Genomic DNA, 20,040 nt, shown 5'->3' on the forward strand with positions numbered 1-20,040 from the left:
AGAAATCATGACCATCGGAGTTCGGCATTTTCCTGCCGCACTCTTTACATTATTTATTTAAGCCACGGTGGTTCAGTGGTAGCGTTTTTGCCTCACATCAAGAGGTTCTCTAGTTCGATTCTCGGCTGGAGTGCCTTCTGTGTGGAGTCTGCATGTCCTCCCCGCGGTCGAGTGGCCTCTGAAAGACGTGTGAATGGGCGTGCCTTCGCTGAAGGTTGGGCATCGGGCTGGCAACTCAGCACCATAAAAATCTACTGCCAATCATTAGCGGATCGGAGTTCCGCTGTGGCGATCCCTAACCGGGAAAAGCTGAAAAGACAAACAACAACTCTTTACATTATTTAAAACTTGAAAGAGAGCTTTTTGGTTTATCTGCCATTATCCCAAATAAAAACGAAGAGATAGAAGAAAAATAGGAAGGAAAGAAGAAAAGGATTTCAAACCACTCAATCGCCAGGGGAAAAACTACCAGCAATGGTAGATAGAGAGATTACCTAACAGCAAGGGGGAGGGGGAAACTGCTAATGGCAAACGGATAAACACATACTCTCTAATGGGTAAGACCAGGAAAAAGGTTTTAGAAGTTAGATATCAAGAAAAAAGGGACAAGAAAAGAAATATTTTACTTCGCTCTGAGAGAGGAATTGGCCGATGCATCTTAGCAGTAAGAGCGGCAAATGAGATCTGAGACAAGGTAGAGAGGGGCATTATGGGTAGACCAGTAGCTCAAGAGATTTTTGGCTGGAGCGAGATATGTAACGGCATTTCTGACAAGTACTGTAGGATTCTTTGTACCTCTGCTTCAGTAGTTATGAGGTCTCTTCTCTGACATCACAGGTAGAATCTTTTCAATTTTGCCAGATATGATTGCCTAGTGACCGTCATCTTGGTCTCCTTCATAATGGAGTACTCATCTTCAGACAAGTGTAGAAAGGGTAACAATGTTTAATGTTCTAGGCTGTCAGATTGAGAGTCTTGACTTGTGGGTGCATTAAGGTGCCCTGGGTGGGACCACTGGGTCTTCCCTGTACATAAAACTGAGATGGAAGCATATTCTGGATCACCTTTGAATCAGTGGCAGAGGAGGGAAAGGCATATATGAACCTGCCCCTTCCAATAAATGGAAAATGTGCCCCTTGCCCAAGCTTCTGAGTGTGGGGCCCTGGAGCAAAATTTCTTGAGCTGAAGGTTCTTTTAAGAGCAAAAAGATCCATCTCTGGCATTCCCAATTTCTGTGACACAAACAAGAAGACTGTACAGTTGTCACTTGTGGGGGCCTGCTGCAGTTTTCCTCAGCAGATCAGCTAACATATTGCCCATAAGGGAATGGATATTACCCTTAAAGTCATGCTATGGTTTATGGCGATTTGCCATGTTTATTCGGCCATCCTGCACAGCTGTTAAGAATGTGCTCCTCCCTGTTTGTTGATGTACGTACTACATGACTGTGGTGCTGCCCACAGCAATCTATAGGGATTTGAAGGCTTTCACAGCATATTGCACTGTAGCCATCTCTTTGAAGTTTATATGTAGTCTGGCCACTCACCTAGTCCACATGTCCTATACCTCAAAGCCTGGAAATAGCTTTCATGTGACTGGCTGAAAACATTGGTAATTAGGGTGTAGTTGTGGACAAGGAAGCAAAAGGGCATCCATTTGTTCTCCTTGATGGTTGACATCTACCATCCACTTCCTTTTTCAAGCAAGGTAGTGCTGACAGAACATGTTCCAATGACTGGATCTGTTGGTCCCACAAGTTCCTGAAGTACCACTACATTTTCTTTATGTGTACATGGGTCCAGGGAACCATAAAGATAGTACAAAACATGTGACCTAGGCTCCCAAGGATCTCTCTGGCTGCCCACATCCATTTTTGCGTCATTTGGTGGAAAAAGTCTGTGAATGACAAACACTTTGTCCTGAGGCAGAAAAATCTTTTGAGGTCTAGGAGTCCAGGACAGCCTCCAAACACAGTTCTCTGTGAAGGCTCCAGTTTGGATTTCTGCATATTCAGGGTGATGCCAGATTCTGTAAGCATTGATGCCTCATTGGAAGATGCATGCAAGTGGCCACCATCCAAACATAGGTAAATTTATATATTACAATGAGCAACAACTAGTCCCACATATTTTGAGAAAGCTCTTAGAACAGCAGCCAACCCAAAGGGCAAGGAGGTGAACTGGTAGTGACCATTCCCAGCAAATAATCGTAGGTGTTTTCTGTTCATTTTATGAATGGAGATGTGCGGGTAGACATCCATTTGATTCACTGCAGCCATAAATGCTTTTGGACTCAGCAAGGAAAGAAGGGATTGGAGGGTCAGCATCTTAACTGAAAGAGACTTGTTTAATCTGGACAACTCCAAAACAAGTATTCATGGGTCATCTGTTCTTGGAACCAAAAAGAGCCTCAAGAAAAAGCCTTTTGTCACTTGCTCCCTCTGGGACAACTTCTATGATTCCTTGTTGTAACATGAGATGCAAAATGGGTACAGACGACCCTTTGGAATGATGTCTAAAACCAATTTGTCTATTGTAATTTTTCTCCAGTCCCCCATACAAGTGTACAGTCTATCTCCCAAAATTGAGGGAGGTCAGGGCTGAGGTGAAGACGGAGAGGAAAGTTAAGGCTGGGCAGTTACAGCTGGTCCTTTCAGAGGGGCAAAGGTTTGTTGCTCTCCTTGTCTCCCTTTAATCATTCTGTCATTAAAGGGTTTGCCCTCTTTTTGGCTGCTTATCCTTTTCTGGCTTTCTACAAAAGGATCCTTATTTCTTGTTAAACTTGGGATAGGGAGACTGACACATATGGCAAACTTTAGCTACAACGTTCTCCCATATAAATTCTTAAATGCTCTTAAATATGTCATATACCTGTGGACCAAAACACAGTTCCCAGTCAAGACAGGCATTCAAACATTTGGCTTTTGTGTCTTCAGATAATAAGCCAAGCATACCTTTTCAGTACTGTACCAGTGACCACAGCTCTGAAATCTGTGTCTGTTGCATAATAGGCACACTGTAGTCCAGATGAGGTGACCTAGTGTGGCTTTATAGTCTTCTTTAGTCAAATCAAATTCCCACATTTGCTTAGGAATATGCTTCTGGAACTTGAGGATATGGGCCTGACAGTATGGGGGGGGGGGTCTAAAGAATAATATAATGGAAGTAAAAGTTTTCTTACCATACCTATCAATGAGTCCACTCCACTCTCCTTAACATTATGTACATTTCTCTCTGGAGGAAATATGATCCCATTTATTGTTCCCAAAGAAAGTATGACTGGGTCTGCCAACAGATTCTTACAAAAGAAAGGACCTTGAAATCTATAAATTATGTCTGGCCTTTTTGGGGCCAGTGACGGTGAGCCTAAGTCCTGTGAGTTCATTTCAAACACATCCAGTAGAGCTCCCTGTACCAGGTGGAATGTCACTGGCTTAAGGGGACCACAGCCAACACAAAAGCCATCTTTTAGACATTCAAGACCCCTAAAGCATGCCACTGAAAGTGTTCCCTTATAAGTGCTAAGGTACCCCAAAAAGTTTCATCATCCCATGGGTATTCTAGGGCTAATGTTGCCTCACTACTGTAACGGGGGCTGGGGACACATCTGTGATCTACAGTTTAGGTAGTCCTCCTCCGTTCCATGTGTGATGTCTAGTTCTACACCATCTTTGATGAGGGCAGAACGACAGCGCTTGGAAGGTTTGGTGTCTCTCAACTGCCAGACTTGTATAATGGCCAAGAACCCCTGGATCAAACTGAACCAGTGTGGTGCTGTTGTTGGACAAGTCAGCAAGGTAGCCTGCGGAGGCCCCCTATGCTCTGATCTAGGGAATCTAACAGAGGACTGTGCTATCTTGTCCTGGTATTTTATGACTTTATCTTTTAGATGTAAGACACTATAATTGTTGGGTGTAGCCATTTAAGTGATTAAAGCTACTTTTGTCTTATTCTGGACTACTACATCTATTTTACATGCATCTGTTTTCTTAAATGCTGATATTGGGTGATCCCATATGATTCAAACTATCTCTATCAATAATGCTTTGTGGTTCATATTCTTAATGCTTTGCAGCTACCTGCATTCTGCAGTCCTTACACAATCCCCAGTACAAGTGTTGCCACACTACTGTGTCTTTCAGCATACAGACCCTGTGTCTTTCAGCATACAGACCCTCAGTCATGAGTATAACTCAATAAGCAATGAGATGTGCAACTTTTTACAGTTCTGTTTTACAGAACCTGGCTTTAACTGTTTCTCTACCTTTTTCTATAAACTTTGTAAAGTATGTAAGCTCTCTATCTTGGGTCTCCATTATTAGCCTTTCAATTTTTGGTTTAAATTCAGCTTTCCTTTAACCTTTTGCTGTCAAATCTTGTTTGACATCTGGTTGTTTGAAGAGTTCTCTATATTTGACACTATATTTATGGGTATTCCACTGTTCTTTTCTTGTGGTCCTTTTCTTTATATTCTTTCATTTTTTGCACTTTCAGTTGCTATCTGATTCTCATCAACTTCTGGTATAATTTCCATTTATGCCTGTGGATGTCAAAGACTTGCTCACAGTAATCCCACATATATTAAGGTTGGAGTAGTTTACTGATTTTCTAGTAGCAGACGGGGAAGTGGCCCAGGACACAGTGAATACATATGTGGACTTGGAGATTGTAATGAAAAACAATTTTACAATGTTTGATGGGTGTTTTTTTTTTTTTTTACCAAAGTCAGGAGGGGCCATGGGGTCATTGTGTGGCCCAGTGTTTACCAACACTGTAATGACAGACTGGGAGAGAAAGTACGTCTTTATGAACAAATGCATGGGGTCCTGAAGCCTTTACCCAAAGTACCTGGATGATATTTTTATTGTTTGGAAGGATGTGCAAAAAAGTCCAGAATTTATAGATTCTGTAAACAGTTTTACTGACTTTTTGGTATTTACCTATCAGATGGGTACTGACAATATTTCCTATCTACATATTATGCTGGCAAAGGACAAGGTGAAAAGGAGATTAGTGTCCAAAATATTTAGAAAACCAACATACTCCAATTTATTTTTGCATTATACAAGTGCACATCCAATTGCACAGAAAAAAAGCTGTGGTGAAGGGGCAATTTGTTTGTGCTGCACGAATGGTGTCAGATTTTGATGAATCTTGGGAGGAATGTGGATTACTGAAAAATATGTTTGTAAAAACAGGCTATCTGGCTAAATTTATTGATGTGTGTATGCATGAAGTCATCATCAAAAGGAAAAAAAAAAATCAACATTTTACCCCCATTTTGAATAGGATGACTGACACCAGGGAAAATATGAACCGAAAAATAAGTGGTGATATTACTTTTAATGACAGGGCCACCTATATTACTATCTACACAATGGATAGTGAAGTAATCAAGTGGATCATACAAAAGAATTGGTGTATTTTGGAAGATGCTAGAGAAGTAAAACAAGTAGTAGGGGGCAAGCCGGTCATGGTACACAAGAAAGGGAGAAATTTTAAAAATATATTTGAATCAGCTAATAACATTCAGATAAAAAATGATAAGAAGGCTGGGATGTATGGATGTAGAAGTTGCAATTATTGTAAATGCATTCATTGTGGAAACACATTTGGAATTAAGAACGCCAAGTTTATGGTTAAGGGAAGATATAACTGCAACACCAGGGGTGTGGTGTATGCAGCATTAGGACAGCAATGCATGGGGTTTTATATAGGCAAGATAAAAAGAAAAATCAAGGACAGAATTTACGAACATTTGACTGAGATTAATAAAAAAAATCTACCAATGCATTATGGACACACAATAATTATCTCAACCATAATTTCAAGTTTACTATCTTCGAAAAGTGGATTGTAATCCCAGGGTTGGACCATGGGAATAGTATTTGGAAAAAAGAGAATTGTATTGGCAAGTCCATTTGAATGGGACTGGTCATCCAGGTTTAAATTAAATATCGTCCATTACGCATCTTTTGAAGTTGAAAGCATTTATGAGATAAAGTGTTTTATTAATATTACCATAGTCTTATACATTTTTAATGATTTAAACATAGTAACAATGTACATTCAATTTTACCAAAAAAACTGAACAGGGTAAAGAATTTTTAATGGTTGAACATAGCGATTTTGGAATATACCTTTAAGAAGTGGAAGGATTAAATGGGTCATGTGACTTATTATTTAAAAATGTGTTTGGTGGATGGGATTTTATCTGATGAATTCTATTCTTATGGTATTAGACAAAAGCACTTATCTGTGTTAAAAAATGGTCATTCTTCGTCATTGCATTTTGTTTTATTTAGAGTTTGTGCATTTATTCTTGGCTTGGATTTCCATTCTCACTCCTTTTCAAAATGTTTCTGCTAAATTAAGAAAATATATCATCTTAAATGTCATCCCTTCATGCTTTAGAGCTTTCACTAAGTTCAATGACTGAAGACCTATACATGGTATTCAATACTGATGAGGGCCCCATACCTCCTTTGGAGCAAAGGATGTGTAATCTTTGTATTAACTGTTTTTATATATCATTTGATAAGCATGATACATTTTTCTTATTCAAATGATTTAACACAGTTTGGGGCCAGTCACTCACACTAAAGCTATTAAGTCAGAAAAGGAAGAGCAAACTGATTTAAAGCTGGGACTTTATTCCAAATGTCAAGGAAGTTTTAGTATTAGCTTTAGTATTCTGAAGTATTCTTTTGTTTGTTGTCATGTGTTCATGTTTTATTGCTGACTATCTATTCCCAAATATTTATACACTCCCTCCTGTTCAAGTTCCTTTATATCACATTCCTGTCCCAAGATGAAATTTTCTTGATACTACAGCTTTCCGATTATAAATGTTGCTTTTGCACATTTATCCTCTTAGAAAGTTTTAACCATTTGTAGTTGGACTTTCAGATCCTCATCTGACGAACTATAGAATTTTAACTCTCTGATGAACTATACAATTTTAACTCATCCACAAATCGTAGACAAGATGTCTTTGAACAAGGCTGTTTTTTGGAAATAAAGTTGTGACCACAACCTAGTTTAGTAAGCTTAATGGATTAAGTGCAAAACAAAACAGTAGTGGTTATAAAGAATCCCCCTGAAAAATCTCCCTTTGAATTTTTATTCCTGGGATAATTTGCCTTTTATCACGGCTCAGTTGCAAAGTAGTTTTCCACTATTTTATAATCAGCGTAATGCACTTGATCAATATAGGGTGTACCTTATACATTTTAAGCAATCCATAATCCATGACTGTGGGGTACTGTCGAATGCCATTTTGTAACCTATCCATGCCATGCTTAGTCTCTTCCCCTTTTTATAGATCAATATTACAGCTTTAACAACAGATCTTCTCTTGCTACATATGACATTCTTTTATTTCCTTGTTGTTCTATTGCCAAAATGGAATTTTCTTCTAAATGTATACAAACTCTGTATTAACTCCAGTACATAATTTATATAGTCAGAAGGTAAGCTATTGGGCTATAGCTCTTAGAACATCTTGCAGGTTTGCTCTTAAGAGGAATATGATTTTTCCTGTTGTTAACCAGGTTGGTGTATGAGCAGGATCAGGGCTCAACCTTTGTATAAAGATATTTACATCTTTAGCCTGACATTAGGTACTGCATCTGGACTAGAAGTTTTCCACTTAGGAGCTATTCTTAATCTTAATCTCATTTTATAGGTTCACAGGCAAGTACTAGGCTAGCTGCCGTTTCTTACCATTTTAAGCCTAGCCAATTTTGCTTTTTTGTGCTCGAAATAACCTATCCCATTTGGTTATAGACTGGCCTTACCCATCTCAAGGTCAATAATTATGAATTACCCCTAATCAGAAAAACTGATATCATACCATCATACATCTCAACCTCTTACAGCAAGAAATCTGGACAAAGCCATAAATAATGTGGGGACAAAGGTCCAAAAATAAGGACAATTTTTAAATATTGCTCTTATAAACTCAGAAACTTGATAGAATAGCTGTTTTTTCATAAGCATGACTTTTCTAAAATGTATGAAGTCAAAAACTCAAATGCCTGTCATTATTTTCTAACTTCCATTCTCAATGATTTGCCACAAAACAAGAAAGTATGAAGAACAGACCAAAAATATGAGGCAAAAATATGGACATTCTGCAAAAAAATGGACAGTTGAGTGGTATGCACACCATAGATAATTTGAGGGGACCCATGCATGGGATAAAGCATTTAAAATCTGCAATTATCCATTACTAGTACACAGGGCAGTTGTTGTTGTGTCTTTCGGCTTTTCCCGGTTAGGGGCCGCCACAGCTGAACTCCGGTCCGCTAATGATTGGCAGTAGATTTTTACGTGCCGAGTTGCCAACCCTGATGCACAACCTTCAACGAAGGTACGCCCATTCACGCATGTCTCCACACAGAAGACGCTTTAGCTGAGAATCGAACAGGACAACATCTTACTGTGAGGTGACAACGCTACCACAGCACCACCACCGCAGTAGTACACAGGGCAGTCCTGGGGAAAATTTTCTTTTTCCCATCCATAGATCTAAGTTGTGCTTGGACAGGGATGAACTGTGTTTTATGTGAATGATGAGTCTGTTCCACAGCAGCAGTATCCTCTGTGAAATATATCTGTCCCTCCAAAGCATTCTATTGATGTTGCAGAAGAGGTTTAGATCCATAGACAGAGTATTTCTGATGCCATCTGACTTGCTGATGTGCAGCAAATCCACCAGTCATGGGTCACCTCTTAGCAGTGTGTAGGACACGTATAGAGTACTTTCTCTGAAAGAAATGCACAGAGGTAAAAGACATAGAGATGGAATAAGATATTCTATATTTGAAATGTATATCTGAGCTTTTTAATGTTTCTTTTAACTCTTCTACTCATTTGGTATCTTTGCTACATTCAAGGGGTCTTCATAAATGCTTTTCCAAAATGTACTTATTTCTTGTTTTGGTGGTGTCTGTTGACTTTGATTTGTTTTTCCCATGCAGATCTTGGTTCATAACTTCTTGGTCACAAGGGTACTAAGAATAGTTGGGGGTTATAGGAATCAAACATAGGGACTTTTCACTGTTGAGATAGGACTGAGATCAGAGCTGTGTTAAAAATGACATAAAAACACTGGTGGGCTCAGTGGTTAGGCATGCTCTCCTAATGTGGCATCACACCATACACAGATCTGGATAACCTTCAAAGAAAAAACAATGCAACGCTGGAACAGAAGAGAGTATGAATCCAGCTGCAGACTGAGCACAGAGGATCTCTAACGCTAGATCTTAAGACAGTGAAGGCATTAATACAGTCACAAATATTAAACGGCAATGTGACATAAAAGTATAAAGTCCATACTGTAAACAATTATAAAAGTTATTAAAAAAGTGCATTACTACCTGCTCTTCTACCTCTACTCAAAGCAATGTAGCTGCTTTGCTAATAAACTAAAATGAAAATGTAAACTTTTACACGCAAGCCTTTAGCAGCATTTTTCTTTTATATAGACTTCAATAATGTAAATTTCAGATAATTAGTTGTCTTCCAGGTTATGGGGAACACATTAACACTGAAATGCAGATGAAACAAGACTTCTAGCCTTTATCACTACTCACCCTTTTCCTGGTCCGCCAACTGAGACCACCTGCATGCCAAAGGATCCCCGGCCTTTGGATGGCTTACTACCAGCCCACTGTCCGACAACCATGCCTGCAATCTCTAGCTTTCCACCTTGAGGTGGAATAGTCTGAAGACCTACATGCAAGAAAGAATTTCTTAGCCCTGTCAAAAAAACATACACAATAAGGAGCATCAATACAATAAACAGTGTTTTTTTTTTTTTTTTTTACTTCCATTTCCCATTTCATACAAAATTATTTTACAAAACTGTTAAAAAAGATTCATACTATTCTAAGAAATCTTTATAGCTTCTGAATAAGCAGATAAACACAAAAAGTACTACTGTATGAGCATACTTCTCAACCTCTTAACAAAAGAAATCTGCAGACAGTCTAAAATATGGGAGAACAAAGGCCTAAAAATAAGGACAATGTTTAAATATTGCTCTAACAAACTTAAAAAGTTGCTAGAATGACAGGAATTTTGTTAGGATGCATTTTTCTGAAGGATATGAAGTCTGAAACTCAAATGCATGTTATTATTTAGTGACTTCAGTCCTCAATGATTTGCCAGAAAAACAGAACATTTTATGAGAAACAGAAACAGACCAAAAATGTGAGGCGAAAATCTGGACAGTTGAGAGGTGTGTGTGTCAGTACACTCACCACAGCAACAGATATTTGAGTAACAGGACAATTACAACAGAGGACTGTCCAACCATCTGGTATGCCTTTCAGAGCATTTTTTCACATCATCTCATAAATATAACACTTACATGATAAAGTTGCTGAGTGAGATAGGGGAGAAATTGCTCCTGAGGGTACTCATAGCAGTGTGGAAAGAAAGGCATATCCTAGATGACTGGAGAACAAGCATACTCATGCCAGCTTACAAGAACACAGGGAATATTCACAACTGTTGCCAGTACAGAGATATCAGCTATATGGCGATTCTGAATGTACATGACTTATTACTTTTTAAGTCGTTTAAATGGACAATTTCAGGTCAATAAAGCCAAACCCCACTAGCTGGGAACATGCATATTTCGGCCTTGTTATGACCTCATCAGCACAGCACAAGCAAAGTATTTGTCTAAGCATAAGAGACACAGGGCTGTTATGCTCAGCTGATGTCCATTGCCATTAGGGTGACTGCAAAATATCCCAACTAACAAACTAAAACAAAGAGTGAGAAAGTCACACAGAAAAAACAATCAGTAAAAACTAAATGAAAACTCCAGCCAAGCTAAAACTTCCACTGAGTGACATCTCAAACCGCTTGTATCAGATGCACATGGGATATATGCAAATGACCCTTAAGAAAATCAGGTGTTTTAGCTATATGGTGATTCTGAATGCACATGACTTATTACTTTTTAAGTTGTTTCAATGGACAATTTCAGGCCAAAGGGAAAGGGAAAGTCGCTCTGCCAGTCTGGAAAGGGGTTGGCTGAGATGGGGGGGTGATAGAGGATAGTCAGAAGTTAATTTTTTTGTCTGAAAATGGTCCCTTGGATTTTGTGAAGTAAGACTTTGGTTTGCTCAGCCATTTTTTGTTTGAAAATGCATTTCTTTTTTGCTGAGAACTTTTTGAGACTTGTGAAAAAATGTTCCAGATTTGGAGGGGCAGTTCCTCTGAAACTTAAGTATGGGTGAAAGAAAAAGCTGTTTAAAACTCTGCATTATCCTTCCTGTTTTTTGTATTTTTTTTGAATATCTCAACAGAAGAGGAACCAAACAGGTTATCTTTGTCTAAAGGTGCATCAAGTAGTTTTGCTTTTACGTGATCAAATAGGGATTGCAGCCTGAGTCAGGCATACTTTCTCTGCGCTAAACCGATAGCAGCTACTCTGGAGGAAGCATCAGCAGTGTTGTACTAGCATTTAATGGAATGCCCTGCTACTTGGGAGACTGCATTAGGAATGTCCAATAAACTGGATTTACTGTCAAAAGTCAGGAATGCTTACAATCAGTTTAGCCATGTTATCAAATAAAGAAAAAAAAATCTGCTCATATGAGTTTGATAATTAAATGAAAACTCTGCTTTAGAACTAAAAAAAATATATTCTTTCATTCTCTGTTTTCTGAGTGTTTTAACATCTCAAAATCATTATGACTGCTTCTTATAGAATTTTAATAAGTTTCTGCAAAATGGATGTCAATGGGGCTTGACATAGCAACGTTATCTTATTTTTCTTCAAGCCTTTCTCTTTCCCATAATACATTTCAAGTCTGCTTTACATGAGTTATGCTAGACATAAGGAAGTAGTGGTGTATTCCCATTCCATTAACATATAATGGAATTAGTGTCAGTCACTATAATCTTACATACTGTCTGTAAAAGAACTGCTGCTTTTATTTCTTGAATGGCTCTCATTTGTGTGTGTCTCAGAGCTTGTTTTACAGTATACTAAGGAATTATACCAGCTGCAACCAAAACAGTTGCTAAATTGCAGGCCTTTGTTCAAAGTATATTTTTGTAGTCCAAGATAAACTGACAGCCCCTCCCCCTACACTTTGGTAAATATGCTGATAACTTTAGAAGAATTACAAGAAAAAACATTTTCTGACTTCTCTAAATGTCATAAACATCTGTGATACTACATTCAAGTTATCTTAAAATGTAAAGTAGTACAAAACAACACAAACAAACATTTAAAGTTTAAGGCTTAGCTTAGCATTTCAGTACTGTGATGCTGCCTATGTAAATTTGTCAAAAAAGGTGACAAGTGCATTTAAACCACTGACTGATCTAATTGTTCTGTTTTGCTATGAAAGACATGGCTACATTGGAAGCAGTTGTGAATCAGTGTAAGTTCTCTTCCTCTCTGCAATAGACAATGGATAACAGTTTCATACCTCCCTGTCTTGTTTACTGTAGCCTGAGCTCCTGACTACAAATTTCTCTGTGTCTGTGGTATGCCATTCAGGTGTAGACAAATTCCTCTGCAACTTATGTGAGAAGTTAAGCTTAATAATCCAAAAAGCAGGGCAAAAATAAAAGGCTTCCACACTCCAAAATGCTTTAATTCCACATAGTACAGCTAAAAACTGCTTCAGCCAAATGCAGTACATAAAAAGCAACACAGCAGTTACAAATAATCCAAAAATATAAGCACTTTCATTCTACTACATATAAAAAGGAACTTCATCAGATAAATGAACAAGCTGCCAATAGGCTTCTTAAACACTCTCAAACCAATCACTGCTAAAATTCAGAACAAACCCTTATTGCATGAAACAGCCTGACAAAACCACGCATAGTAAAAAAAAAAAAAAAAAAAAGGCATAGTAAAAGAAAGCATAGTAAAAGGAATCCCCTCCCCTTATCTTTTCATTCATAAAAAGAATGTAACAATGTTGTACAAAATAGTAACATTCTAAGGCTAAAATTCAGATAAAGAGAAAAAGATACATACTATCTATTTAAAACTCTTAATCTAAGCAGACATTTTATATTCCCTGCGTCATTTAACCCTGGCCAAAATTGTGCATTTAAACAAAGCTGCCAAAGCAATTCTGCTTTCTCAAGTAAAAGGGGCCGGGCATCTCTACATTCTGACATAATTAATGTTTGTAAAACAACAAATTTGAAAACATGCCCAGGACTAGCAATAATATGCCTTGCTAAAGCATTTGTTTCTTTCCCTAGACCAATGTCACTAAGGTGCTCACTCATTCTGCTTTTTAATTTGCGTTCAGATTTCCCTACATAGAAACATGAACAATGGGAACAAATAGCACAATACACTGTCTTACTAGCGTTACAATTAGGTCTACCTTTTATGCTCAGCTTATATTTATTAACAACTATTTCACTAGTTTCAAGAATATAGTGACGAAATTCACATGAACCACATTTATGCATATGACCTATTTTACAAGTAGGCACAATGTGTTCAAAGGCTGACTTTAAATTTTGTCCACTGTTCTAGACAAAAATGGGGGAAGCAACCAAAAGTACAGTTTTGTACCTACCATAAATGTAGATGTTCGAAGATCCACATTGCTGCAGTCCTTACTTATGGGTAGTCCGCTGTCCTCGGTCGGCCCGAATACCAAAGTATTAGGCTGACGTCGGTCATGGGCGCCTAGATCTGACATCAGAGCGTCAGGGTATAAAGGCGCATGACCGACGTCATATCCTCAGTCTTTTCTTGCCCCAGATGTCAGAAGGCCAAACCAGAAAGGCCACAGCCAAAAACAGAATACCTCCCAAAAACATGCCCAACAACAACCATCACCTAAAGCATAGCACCAAGTCAAACTACAGTGGGGAAGGAGGGAGGGTAAATTGGACTGCAGCAATGTGGATCTTCGAACATCTACATTTATGGTAGGTACAAAACTGTACTATGTTCTTCATCTCACATTGCTGCAGTCCTTACTTATTGGTAGAATCCCAAAGCAACGGGAAAGGGAGGATGGTAAAAATCATAAAGCATTAGGGGCCGCTAAAATGCCCTGTAAAATAGCAGTGGTAAATCCAGCCCTAGACTTAGAATAAAGAGGAAGGTGGTAATGTTTAGAAAAGGTATGCACTGAACTCCAAGTAGCTGCCTCCAAAATGTCTTTTGTAGCTATCCCCTTAGAAAGGCCGTAGAAGTAGCAGTAGCCCTAGTGGAATGAGGCCTGATCCCAGCAGGAATCTCCTTACCATGATGGGAATAACAGAAAGAAATACAAAACCCAATCCATTTAGAAATAGTTTGTTTTGAAACAGGTTTACCCTGTGAACCCAAAGCAAAAGAAACAAACAATTGCTGAGACTGTCTGAACTCCTTGGTTCTGCTCAAATAATAACGCAACTGCCTGTGAATATCCAAAGTATGCAAAATTTTCTCCCCTTTATTTTGGGGTTTGCATAAAAAGTAGGCAAATGAATAGTTTGATTTAAGGCCACACTAGAAACCACTTTAGGCATAAAGGAAGGGTTAGTACGCAAAGATACCCTATCCTTATGAAAAATCAGGAAAGGCTCCACTGCCATGAGGGCCTGTAATTCAGAAACCCTTCTTGCAGAGGTAATGGCCAACAAAAAAGCAGTTTCCCATGACAAATACTTTAACTCGGCAGTAGCTGCAGGCTCAAAAGGTTGTAGAGTAAGTTTTTCCAACACAAAATTGAGATCCCAAGCAGGAGTAGGAGCTCTACGTGGGGTCTTATATTCTTTGCCCCTCTAAGAAATTGCTTAAACCAAGGATGAGAGAATAAAGGAGGGTCACAATCATAGTGAGCAGAAATGGCTGCAGCATGGACCTTTATTGAGGAGAAAGACAAACCCTTGTCCAATAACTCAGTAAGATATTGAAGAGCAACACTTAAATCAGGTTTGGAGACATCAAAGTCCTTTCCTTTGCTCCAAATAAAAATCTCCTCCATTTATCAGCGTAAACCTTCCTGGTACTAGGCCTCCTGGCCTCCAAAATAACATTCAAAACTTGTTGTGGAAGCTGAGACCCTCCAGAGTCTAAAACAGAATATGCCAGGCTGTTAGGTGCAGAGACTGAATCTTGACATTGAGGAAGTGACTGTCCTCTTGAGACAAAAGGTGCGGAATCAAAGGCAGAGGCCATGGAGGTTCTCGTACTAAACTCCTCAGTAGCGGGTACCAGTGTTGTCGAGGCCAATCCGGTGCTATCAAAATCATGGTTGGCTTGTCTTGTCTGGCCTTCAAAAGTACCTTGGGAAGAAGAGGCAGAGGCGGAAAGGCATATACATGCAGATTGTTCCAACTGAATGATAGAGCGTCCACCTTCCAAGCTGTGTGATGAAACATTTTTGTGCAAAACTTTGGCAACTGGTAATTTAGTGGAGAAGCGAACAGATCTATGTCTGGAGTTCCCCATAACACTGTCAACTGTTGAAATACATGAGGATCCAATTTCCACTCGTGAGGATCCACTATTTGTCTGCTCAATACATCTGCTAAGGAGTTCTGTGCTCCTGGTAGAAACCTTGCCTGAAGATTGAGGTGTAGATTGAGAGCAGTTTCCCACAGAATCATTGCTTGCCTGCAAAGAGGGTAAGAATGGGTTCCCCTGCTTGTTGATGTACCACATGACAGTAGTGTTGTCTGTTTGAATCAACACCTGCCCTGGGTGAAGTAAATCTTTGAAAGCCATCAATGCAAACTGGACTGCTAACATTTCCTTCAAGTTGATATGCAAATGTTGGAGTTTGACAGGCCACGTGTTTTGCACCCATTTTCCATTGAGGTGTGCTCCCCAAGCCTTGTCCGAGGCATCTGTCGTTAGAATCTGACTCGCCTCTGGCCGGGTCACAGAGAGTCCCTTGTTTAGGTGACATTCCTGAGCCCACCACAAAAACTCCTTCTGAATGCAAGGTATTATCTGAATGACAGTGTCTAGATCTTGGCAGTGCTGTGTCCATACATTTTGGAGATACCACTGAAGCTTCCTCATATGCAATTTGGCATTGGGAAGTACCAGAATACAAGATGCCATGAACCCCAAGGCTTGAAGGACTGTCCTTGCAGTCAGCCTGGACCGTAGAGACATTTGATGGAAATAAAGAGATAGGCTTCTTTGTTTGTCCGGGGTCAAAAAGGCCATCTGGGAAGCTGTATTCAGTCTCACACCCAGAAAGCACATGTCCTGAGAGGGTACTAGACTGGACTTTGTTTCGTTCACAGAATACCCTAGGCATCTTAACACTGCCATCACATACTGTAGATGATGAAGAAGTTCGTCCTTTTCTTGTGCAATAATCAGGCAGTCGTCCAAATAAGGATAAATCTGTATTCCTCTTAGTCTGAGAAATGCTATCACTGGAGCCAGAACCTTTGTGAACACTCTGGGCGCAGTAGATAAGCCAAAGGGCAATGCAGAGAACTGATAATGTAAATTTCCAGCCAAAACGCAGGTACCTCCTGCAACTGGGCCTGATAGGAACATGAAGGTAAGCCTCTTTGAGATCCAGAGTAACCATCCAGTGATCTTTTCCCAACAGAGGTAAAAGTTGTTGTAAAGTCAGCATCTTGAACTTTGGAATGTCCAGGTAAGTGTTGAGGATAGATAAATCCAAAATTGGTCTCCACGTGTTCCCTTTCTTGAACTAGAAACAGGCGAGAATAAAATCCTAGGCCCATTTCTGACAGAGGAACTGGCTGTATAGCTCCTATTTGAAGAAGTAAAGAAATTTGTCTGTGAGCCTCTATCCTTTGCCGAGGAGGGACGTCTGGCATGCCTTTGAAAGGAGGCATGGTATGGAAATAGAACTTGTAACCTCGGTTTATAATGTCCAATACCCATTTGTCCTGGGTGACTAAATGCCAATTTTGCTTGAAAAGAGCCAACTTTCCTCCCAAAGGAGCTGCCAGGCAAGAAGAATCTGGCAGCTGAAAATGCAGGTCATTGGGCCTGTTTACGAAAGGACTGGCCCCTGCCCTCACCAGCAGATTGAGCAGGCAAACTCCATTGTCTCGGCCTGAAGGTACTCTGAGCTCTGCCCCTACCACGCCTAGATCTACCCCTAGACTGAGAATCAGAAGAAGGGTACGTCCACCCCTTAGTAGGCCAATTTCTACTAAACTTTGGAGGTTGTACCTGCAAAAAATCTTTAACAGTCTGCATAGACTTAGCCTTGTCTTCCATTTTCTTTAAGACTGACTCCACAGGAGGACCAAACAAAACTTCAGACTGTAAAGGGGCATCCAGAATCCTAGACTTAACATGCTCAGACAAATTCTGATCCTTAAGCCAGGCGTGCCTACGAATAACTGAACCAGTGGCCGCCACCCTAGAAGAAGCCTGTAAAGCATCAAAACCACATTGCAAAGAGTGCTTACCCACCTGTTCAGAAACATGCACTAAATCCTGCAATTCTTTACACTCTATGCCCTCTGCCAAAGCATCCACTTTAGATCTTAGCTGAGAAAGGAGGAAATTCTGATACTTCAACATATGAAACTGGCAGTTCAAAGCTCTCATTGCTAAAGTAGAAGAGGTATACACCTTCTTACCCCATCTATCCAAAGCTCTAGCTTCCTTATCCAGAGGAACCGGATTCTTAACAACAGAGGCTCTAACACCCTTAGGCCCCTGACTAATAGTTTCTGGGTCCGCCCTAGGACTCTTATACAGATATTTATGAGCCTCAGGCACCCTGTAATACCTGTCCGGTTTAACTGGGGCAGGAGGCACAGAATCTGGATTAAGGGAAGCTTCGAGAAAACATCTGAAACAACATCCAAAACCGGAGGTATAGCTAAGGGTCTATGCTGTGGTAAAAACAAGAACTCCCTAAGCCTCTTCCGTGAATCAGAGTAATCCTGTCCCTCCCACTTAAAATGCTCCCTCATGGAATGCAGAGTTTCTGAAAATGAAAAATCCTCTGGAGGAGAAGCAGAAGGAGAGGAATCCTCTGCATCAGAATCAGAATAAGGAGGGAAATCTTGAATGTCTTCAGCAGAAGACTCTGAATCATCTGAGGCCTGCTCCAAACTTTCCAACTCTGGCTCCATCCTGGGCCTCTTATCAGGAAGGGGCATAGAACCTCTAATTAAAGTAATCAAATCCTCTGCCATTTTAAGCATGTGCTTTTTAGGCACCGACCCTGAAGAACCAGAACTGACACCAGAGGAAGGCAAGACAGACCTGCCCTTAGAAGGAGCCTTAGAAACAGTAGCAGAAGGCCTAACCACCTTAGGCATAGAAGGGAGAATAGTAACCTGAGAGGCCCCTTCAGCCTGACCTGCCTCCTGAGAGGCCACATCCTGTAAAATCAAAGTTTCCCCCTGGGACTCAACAGAAACTTCAGCCGGATCCACCTGTTCAGCTGTAGCTTCTAAAGGTCCGGCGTCCGAAACGGACGAATCATCCTGCCTAGGCTTTAAAGATTTGTCTTTGCGCTTCTTAGTAGAAGCAGGCGCCGGAACATCCGACAGCATATTATAATTACACCTCTTGCCAAAGACTAACCTAGCGCAATCTAACCTCCGTTTTATAGTGCGCTTATTAAACCTAGCACAAAACCGACACCCGACTACGTCGTGCTCCGGTCCCAAACAAGGAATACAAAGCGAGTGGTAATCCCTATGCGGTATCTGTTTCCCACAAGAAATACAATTATTCACTTTTTCTGACATCTGGTAAGTAACTGAGGCAAGAAAAAAAAAATATTCCCCAACGGGGTACTTAGCCCAACTTGGTATCGGTCTGAAACTCCAGCGAAAAATTTCAGAACGCCGAACGGCACTTGCAACGCTGCTTCTGCATCGGACCATGCGGCAAAAAAGACTGAGGATATGACGTCGGTCATGCGCCTTTATACCCTGACGCTCTGATGTCAGATCTAGGCGCCCATGACCGACGTCAGCCTAATACTTTGGTATTCGGGCCGACCGAGGACAGCGGACTACCCATAAGTAAGGACTGCAGCAATGTGAGATGAAGAACATCTGTCCCTTAAGGTGTTTTCTCTCTGCAAAAGTTCCCAATTCTTATAAAGAATGTTCCTAATCATACATATATTATTGCTAAATGTAGTAAGGAAAGCATGAGAATTTTTTTTATTACTGTTATTATTACTCATTGTTTCATTACCATTTATAATAGGAATATTAACATTATTACTATCCATTGATGAAACAGAAGAAACTGCCTCAGTCATATCAGTAGGGACCATCCTATTATGCTTATCACCCAAAATGGGTCAGAAATACCCCCTAGCTCTTTTTTCAATAACTTCCTGACTTACTTCATTAACCATTGAGTCAGGGTACTCTCTATGTAAGAACATATTTTTCATTTTGTCAACCTCTTTTAAAAATAATGACCAAGTAGTAACCATCCTCACCTCTCTAACAAACTGTCCTGTGACAACTGCTTGCTTTTGTGTATAAGGATGGTTACTACTAAAGTGTAAGAAGGTATTGGAATATGTCAATTTCTGATAAATTTCGGCTAAAATGATTAAAGGTGTCCTTGACAATAAGAACATCTAGGTAAGCTATTTGGTCTGTATTAACAGTATGGGTAAATTTAAAAAACGGTGTAGTGTTGTTGATGTATCCAACAAAGTCAACAACAGCTGCACTGGGGCCCTTCCATAAAATAAAAATATCATCCAAAAAGCAGGTATAGGACACACAGTAGTTGTACCAATCAGATGGAAAAAGAAATCTTCTCTCCCATTCAAGCATCACTATGTTGGCATATAAACCGCCACATGAGGACCCCATAGCTACCCCTTCTTTCTGACAATATAGCTCCTTGTTAAACAGAATAAAATTTGACTTTTAACACCAAATCTAATAGTTGTTCAAAGGTGTTGATCTGTATCCTTAAGCCTGAGGTATTTACAGAACCAGTCTTCACCAACATCATGGGGTATGACTGAATACAGATCTTTGACATCAATGGTGATAAATAATCTAAATCAAAAGTTACTGTATCCAATCTCCTTAAAAAAATCCC

The 20,040-nt window shown here is 39.8% G+C and overlaps 1 protein-coding gene across 1 annotated transcript in view; it reads right to left on the reverse strand.

The window, feature by feature from the left end:
- The window catches only part of FAM120C (family with sequence similarity 120C), a gene marked incomplete at its 5' end in the record, with an annotated part of 1,286,378 nt that overhangs the window by 150,460 nt on the left and 1,115,878 nt on the right, over nt 1-20,040 (reverse strand). Inside the window, one exon of the mRNA XM_044079289.1 lies at nt 9,599-9,764. Coding sequence (XP_043935224.1) covers nt 9,599-9,764 — 166 coding nt within the window. The remainder of the gene's footprint in view (nt 1-9,598; nt 9,765-20,040) is intronic.

The sequence above is a fragment of the Protopterus annectens genome, chromosome 8.part0, assembly GCF_019279795.1.
Source record: "Protopterus annectens isolate FY-2018-M chromosome 8.part0, PAN1.0, whole genome shotgun sequence".
NCBI classification, from domain to species: Eukaryota; Metazoa; Chordata; order Ceratodontiformes; family Protopteridae; genus Protopterus; species Protopterus annectens.